Source organism: Oncorhynchus tshawytscha, linkage group LG31, assembly GCF_018296145.1.
Source record: "Oncorhynchus tshawytscha isolate Ot180627B linkage group LG31, Otsh_v2.0, whole genome shotgun sequence".
Lineage (NCBI taxonomy): Eukaryota > Metazoa > Chordata > Actinopteri > Salmoniformes > Salmonidae > Oncorhynchus > Oncorhynchus tshawytscha.
In genome coordinates this window covers 34399560-34407047 of record NC_056459.1, presented here as the reverse complement: position 1 = coordinate 34407047, position 7488 = coordinate 34399560, and the positions used below count along the sequence as shown (strand labels likewise).

The following is a 7488-nucleotide window of genomic DNA, read 5'->3' as shown; positions in this document are numbered from 1 at the left end:
TCCCCAGTCCACCTAGTCAGCAGTTTCAACTGCTCTACCTGCTAACTTGTTCACCGGACGTAATACCTTGTCCCAGACCTGCTGTTTTTCGACTCTATACCACACCTGCTGTCTCGACCTCTTAATGGTCGGCTATGAAAAGCCAACCGACATTTACTCCTAAGGTGCTGACCTGTTGCACCCTCTACTACAACCCTGCTGGTCATCTATGGACGTTTGAACGTGACACATTGGTTGATGTAAAAAGGGCTTTATAAATAAATTAGATTTTGTTGAACGTCTAACCTCAGGCTCCCGAGTGGCGCAGCGGTCTAAGGCACTGCATCTCAGTGCAAGAAGCATCACTGCGGTCCCTGGTTTGAATCCAGGCTGTATCACATCCGACCGTGATTGAAAGTCCCATAGGGAGAAGCACAGTTGGCCCAGCGTCGTCCGGGTTTGGTCGACAGCCGACAATGTAAATAAGAATTTGTTCTTAACTGACTTGCCTAAATAAAGGTTAAATGAAAAAATGTAAGAACAATCTGGCCTTAATGGCCATGTACTCTTATAATCTCCACCAGGCACAGCCAGAAGAGGACTGGCCACCCCTCAGAGCCTGGTTCCTCTCTACCCAGTACAGCCAGAAGAGGACTGGCCACCCCTCAGAGCCTGGTTCCTCTCTACCCAGTACAGCCAGAAGAGGACTGGCCACCCCTCAGAGCCTGGTTCCTCTCTACCCAGTACAGCCAGAAGAGGACTGGCCACCCCTCAGAGCCTGGTTCCTCACTAGGTTTCTTCCTAAGGTTCCTGCCTTTCTAGGGAGTTTTTCCTAGCTACTGTGCTTCTACATCTGCATTGCTTGCTGTTTGGGGTTTTAGGCTGGGTTTCTGTACAGCACTTTGTGACATCTGATGATGTAAAAAGGGCTTTTATAAACAAATGTGATTGAAATTTGATTGATACTGGTAATGTCTGATTGATACTGGTAATGTCTGATTGATACACGTAATGTCTGATTGATACTGGTAATGTCTGATTGATACTGGTAATGTCTGATTGATACTGGTAATGTCTGATTGATACTGGTAATGTCTATTTGATACTGGTAATGTCTGATTGATACTGGTAATGTCTGATTGATACTGGTAATGTCTGATTGATACTGGTAATGTCTGATTGATACTGGTAATGTCTGATTGATACTGGTAATGTCTGATTGATACTGGTAATGTCTGATTGATACTGGTAATGTCTGATTGATACTCGTAATGTCTGATTGATACTGGTAATGTCTGATTGATACTGGTAATGTCTGATTGATACTGGTAATGTCTGATTGATACTGGTAATGTCTGATTGATACTGGTAATGTCTGATTGATACTGGTAATGTCTGATTGTTTTTGTTTAATTTGCTTTGATGTTTATTTGTTGTTTTATTCATTTATTTGACTTGCTTTCTGAACGCGTTTCCCAATAAAGGCCAATAAAGGCCATTTGAAGTGAGAGAGAGATTTGTTGGGTCGGAGACCAAGAAGAATACAACTTCAGCAAGGGCATGTTCATTTCAATGGTGTGTGTGTGTGTGTGTGTGTGTACGATGAGGGGAAGGCCTCCAAAAAGCATTTGCACCCCTTGACTTTTTCCACATTTTGTTGTGATACAGCCTGAATTTACAATGGATTAAACTGAGATTTGGTGTCTATGGCCTCCACACAATAAACCCATAATGTCAAATTGGAAACATGTTTTGTTATATATTTTTACAAATGAAAAGCTTAAATGTCTCGAGTCAATAAGTCTTCAACCCCTTTGTTATGACCTAAATAAATTCAGGAGTAAAAAATGTGCTTAACAATCACGCTGTATGCAATAATAGTGTTTAACATGATTTGTTCTACGGCATTCTCTTTACATACAATTATCTGTAAGTCGAAGCTGTGAATTTCAAACACAGATTCAACCACAAAGACCAGGGAGGGCATATCTTGGTAGATGGGTAAAAAAAAAAACATTTAAAAAAACCAGACATTGAATATCCCTTTGAGCAAGGGGAAGATATTACACTTTGGATGGTGTATCAATACATCCAGTCACTACAAAGATAGAGGTGTACCTCCTAACTCAGTTGCCGGAGAGGAAGGAAACCCCTCAGGGATTTCACCATCAGGCCAATTGTGACTTTAAAACAGTTACAGAGTTTAATGGCTGTGATGGGAGAAAACTGAGGATGGATCAACAACATTGTAGTTACTCCACAATACTAACCTAATTAACAGAGTGAAAAGAAGGAAGCCTGTGCAGAATAAAAATATTCCAAAACATGTAACTTGTTTGCAACACGGCACTAATGTAATACTGCAAAAAATGTGGCAACATTGGAAACAGGAGACAAAGGGCTGTGACACAGAGTTGTGATTGAAGACAACTGAGGATGGATCAAAAACATTGTCGTCAGTAGTGACTTTATAACAGTTACACAGTTTAATGGCTATGATAGTTCTCCTAAGGCTGGATCAACACCTTTGTAGTTACTACACAATACGAACCTAAATGACAGAGTGAAAATAAGGAAGCCTGTACAGAATATAAATCCAATAAATCCAATAAAACACATTACTGAGTACCACTCTAAATATTTTCAAGCATATTGGTGGCTGCATCATGTTATGGGTATGCTTCTAATCGTTAAGGACTGGGGAGTTTTTCAGGATAAAAAAAATAGAATGGAGTTAAAGCACAGGCAAAATCCTAGAGAAAAAGCTGGTTCAGTTTGCTTTCCACCAGACCCTGGGAGATGAATTCACCTTACAGCAGGACAATAACCTAAAACACAAGGTCAAATCTATGCTTGAGTTGCTTACCTAGAAGACATGGAATGTTCCTGAGCGGCCGAGTTAAAGCTTTGACTTAAATCTACTTGAAAAGCTTTGGCAAGACCTGAGAATGGTTTTCTAGCAATGATCAGCAACCAATTTGACAGAGCTTGAAGAATTTTATAAAGAATAATGGGCAAATGTTGCACAATCCAGGTGTGAAAAGCTCTTAGAGATTTACCCAGAAAGACTCACAGCTGTAGTCACTGCTAAAAGGTGCTTCTACTGTATTGACTCGTGGGTGTTGCACAATCTAGGTGTGGAGAGCTCTTAGAGACTTACCTAGAAAGACTCACAGCTGTAGTCACTGCTAAAATGTGCTTCTACTGTATTGACTCATGGGTGTGAATACTTACAGTATCAGTCAAAAGTTTGGATACAGTCACCTGGAATGCATTTTAAATAACAGGTGTGCACTCTTCAAAAGTTCATTTGTGGAATTTGTTTCCTTCTTAATGCGTTTGAGCCAATCAGTTGTGTTGTGACAAGGTAAGGGTGGTATACAGAAGACAGCCCTATTTGGTAAAAAGACCAAGTCCATATTATGGCAAGAACAGCTCAAATAAGCAAAGAGAAACGACAAGCCATTATTACTTTAAGACATGAAGGTCAGTCAATCTGGAACATTTCAAGAACTTTGAATGTTTCTTCAAGTGCAGTCAGAAAAACCATCATGTAATATAATATAATGAAACTGGCTCTCATGAGGACCTCCACAGGAAAGGAAGACCCAGAATTACCTCTGCTGCAGAGGATTTCATTAGAGTTAACTGGCTCTCATGAGGACCTCCACAGGAAAGGAAGACCCAGAATTACCTCTGCTGCAGAGGATTTCATTAGAGTTAACTGGCTCTCATGAGGACCTCCACAGGAAAGGAAGACCCAGAATTACCTCTGCTGCAGAGGATTTCATTAGAGTTAACTGCACCTCAGATTGCAGCCCCCCAAAAATGCCTCACAGTGTTCAAATAAGACATATCTCAACATCAACTGTTCAGGGGAGACTGTGTGAATCAGGTCTTCATGCTCGAATTGCTGCTAAGAAACCACTACTAAAGGACACCAATAAGAAGAAGAGACTTGCTTGAGCCAATAAACATGAGTAATGGTCTGGTGGAAACCTGTCCTTTGGCCTGATTTGGTCCTTTGGTCAAGCTTCTTTTTTTTATTTAACTAGGCAAGTCAGTTAAGAACAAATTCTTATTTACAATGACGGCCTACCGGGGAACAGTGGGTTAACTGCCTTGTTCAGGGGCAGAACGACAGATTTTTACCTTGTCAGCTCAGGGGATTCGATCCAGCAACTAGGCCACCTGCTGCCCCAAAATGGTAACTTCTACATCTGCATTGCTTGCTGTTTGGGGTTTTAGGCTGGGTTTCTGTATAGCACTTTGCGACCTCTGCTGACATCTGCTGATAAATACATTTGATTGATTAATGAGTCCACATTTTTAATTTTTGGTTCCAACTGTCGTGTCTTTGTGAGACAGAGTAAGTGAACGGATGACCTCTGCATGTGTGGTTTCCACCGTGAAGCATGGAGGAGGAGGTGTGATGGTGCTTTGCTGGTGACACTGTCAGTGAGATGGTTTAGGATGATTTGGACCACAGAGTGAAGGAAAAGCAGCCAATAAGTGTTCAGTGTAACAGTATAACTTTAGACCGTCCCCTCGCCCATACCCGGGCGCGAACCAGGAACCCTCTGCACACATCAACAACAGTCACCCACGAAGCATCGTTACCCATCGCTCCACAAAAGCCACGGCCCTTGCAGAGCAAGGGGAACAACTACTTCAAGGTCTCAGAGCAAGTGACGTCACCGATTGAAACGCTATTTAGCGCGCACCACCGCTGACTAGCTAGCTGTTTCACATCCGTTACATCAGCATACATGGGAACTCCTCCAAGACTGTTGGAAAAGCATTCCAGGTGACTACCTCATGAAGCTGGTTGAGAGAATGCCAAGAGTGTGCAAAGCCATCATCAAGGCAAAGGTTAGCTACTTTGAAGTGTCTAAAATCTAAAAATCTATTTTGATTTGTTTAACACTTTTTTGGGTTACTACATGATTCCATATGTGTTATTTCATAGTTTTGATATCTTCACTATTTTCTACAATGTAGAAAATTGTGAAAAATGAGTAGGTATTATCCAAACCTTTGACTGACCTGTATTTTCAGTAAAAACACGTTTTCACTTTGGGTGTAGATGTGTGAGAGAAAAATAAATGTAATCATTTTATTTTCAGGCTGTAACACAACCAAATGTGTAATAAGTCAAGTGGTACTTTCTGAAGGCTCTGTATATTTCACTCGATGTCATTTATAAGTCTGCATGCAATCTGCATGATAGGGGATCATTCCGAATGAAATACATAAAGAGACATATACACTGAGAATGAAACACATTAAGGACACCTGCTCTTTCCATGACATAGATTGACAGGGTGAATCCAGGTGAAAGCTATGAATCCCTTATTGATGTCACGTGTTAAATCCACTTCAAAAATCAGTGTGGATGAAGGGGAGGAGACGGGTTTAAAGAAGGGTTTTTAAGCCTCGAGACGTGTGTGCTATTCAGAGAGTGAATGGGCAAGACAAAATATTGAATTGCCTTTTAACGAGGTATGGTAGTAGGTGCCAGGCGCACCGGTTTGTGTCAAGAACTGCAACGCTGCTGGATTTTTTCCCCCCACACTCAACAGTTTCCTGCGTGTGTGTATCAAGAACGGTCCACCACTCAAGGGACATCCAGCCAACGTGACACAACTGTGGGAAGCATCGGAGTCAACAAGGGCCAGTGTCCCTAAGGAATGACACGTTATAGTGTCCATGCCCAGACACATTGAGGCTGTTCTGAGGACAAAAGCCCATAGTGTAGTTGTTCCTGGACTGTCATTAGGCCTACTTTATAAACAGATAAGATATAGAAATATCAACAGGCTACAGAAGTAATAGAATGTTGCCTAATAGTGTTTTTATCAATCAATCAATGTATCAAGCAAACGTATTAACAAAGCTTTTTTTGTCACAAAATGCTTTGCCGCAAAGTACTTTGCAGATCACTTTATTATAGGCTAATGGCTATAAGGTTTGCACTATTCACTTTTTTGGGGGGGAGAACTGAATGTATTAATGAATAATAAAACATAAAAAACGTTTTGATTTTCCCTCCCAGATGAATAACTTCCTATATCATCCCGGGACAGTGTGGTGGGGTTAGAGGTCAGAAACTGAGACCGACTCCTCCGTTTACCGTTTCTTTACGGTTCTGCTGTTGCATCCCGGGACAATGTGACCCTGCACGGATCACCTTCATTAGCTGGTTGGAAACCGTTACGAAAGTTTTGTTCGGTCGACGTGCACGGTTGAACGTTTCAAGAGAAGTGTCCACATAGCGTCCCCTGCTGCGTTATAGCTACCCATTTAGACGGCTGCGGCTTGCCACAGCAGCGGGAGGTAAGATGAGAGGGGCGCTGCCGGTTAGCATCATGTGTCTGCATTAGCATGCCATTATCTCCCACCTCGGCTAAATCAAGATACCATTTGGTGCAAAGTGCTCTGGTTTATGACCTAATTAGCGTGCGCTAGTTATTGGTGCAAGTTGGATGCAATGAGTTAGCTGGCTTTACAACTTAGCTCAAGTTTGCTACTTTTAATAGCTTGCAAGTTACTGTCAACAGATAAGAGATAGCTAGCAAGCTAATAATTAGCTAGCGTGATAAGCTAACCATATAGCCGAACCAGGCAGCAGCGCGTCAGTGAAAGTCACGGGCGCTTCTCACCTGGTAAACAACAAGCCAACTTGATAGCTAGTTAGGTCATTTTTATTTAGCAACAGGCCACATCTAATTTAACTACATAACTTGAATCATATTTGAAGTGAAGTTTCTAGCTAGTTGACCCCAGTGGCATTTCTTCCCTAGTCCCTACACCGCATCATCAAGTGTCGCCTACCTCTCCCTCCCCGGCAGCTCCATCGAGCCATGCGACAGTGGTGCCTCCCGGCTGCGGCACCGCGAACCGAGCCTCTGCCCACAGGGCGCCTCTCACCCCCGCTGTCAGGTAGGCTGCAGTCGGGCACTGTAATGCCGTGGGCAGGGGCAATGACACACATTATTTTACAATCAATGCACAGATTTATTTATTAATGTCAGTACATAGCTAACGTTAAAACATCATGGCAATAAATACATAGGTTATTTCGGGAAAGTATTCAGACCTATTGACTTTTTCCAAAACGTTTTATGTTACAGCCTTATTCTAAAATAGATTCAATATACCCATAAACCCCATAATGACAAAGTAAAAACAGGTTTTTAGAAAAAATAAAAGGAAATATGATATTGACATAAGTATTCATACCCTTTACTCAGTACTTTGTTGAAGCACCTTTTGGCAGCGATTACAGCCGCCATTCTTCTTGGGTATGACGCTACAAGCTTGGCACACCTGTATTTGGGGATTCTTCTCTGCAGATCCTCTCAAGCTCTATCGGGTTGGATGGGGAGCGTCGCTGCACAGCTATTTTCAGGTCTCTCCAGAGATGTTCGGTTGAGTTCTGGCTGGGCCACTCAAGGACATTCGTAGACTTGTCCCGAAGCCACTCCTGCGGTCTCTTGGCTGTGTGCT

At 42.2% G+C, this 7488-nt stretch overlaps 1 protein-coding gene across 4 annotated transcripts in view; it reads left to right on the top strand.

The window, feature by feature from the left end:
- The first annotated feature begins 6075 nt into the window (after nt 1-6075).
- The window catches only part of LOC112229189 (homeobox-containing protein 1-like), a 30875-nt gene continuing 29462 nt past the window's right edge, over nt 6076-7488 (top strand). For 3 of the 4 annotated variants that reach the window (XR_006080579.1, XR_006080580.1, XM_042310566.1), the window contains exons 1-2: nt 6076-6315; nt 6783-6921. Coding sequence is in view for 2 of the 4 variants with exons in the window: in XM_042310566.1 (XP_042166500.1) it covers nt 6843-6921 (79 nt within the window). In the remaining 2 variants the exon portion in view is untranslated. The remainder of the gene's footprint in view (nt 6316-6782; nt 6922-7488) is intronic. The other variant, XM_042310568.1, reaches the window with a different exon arrangement.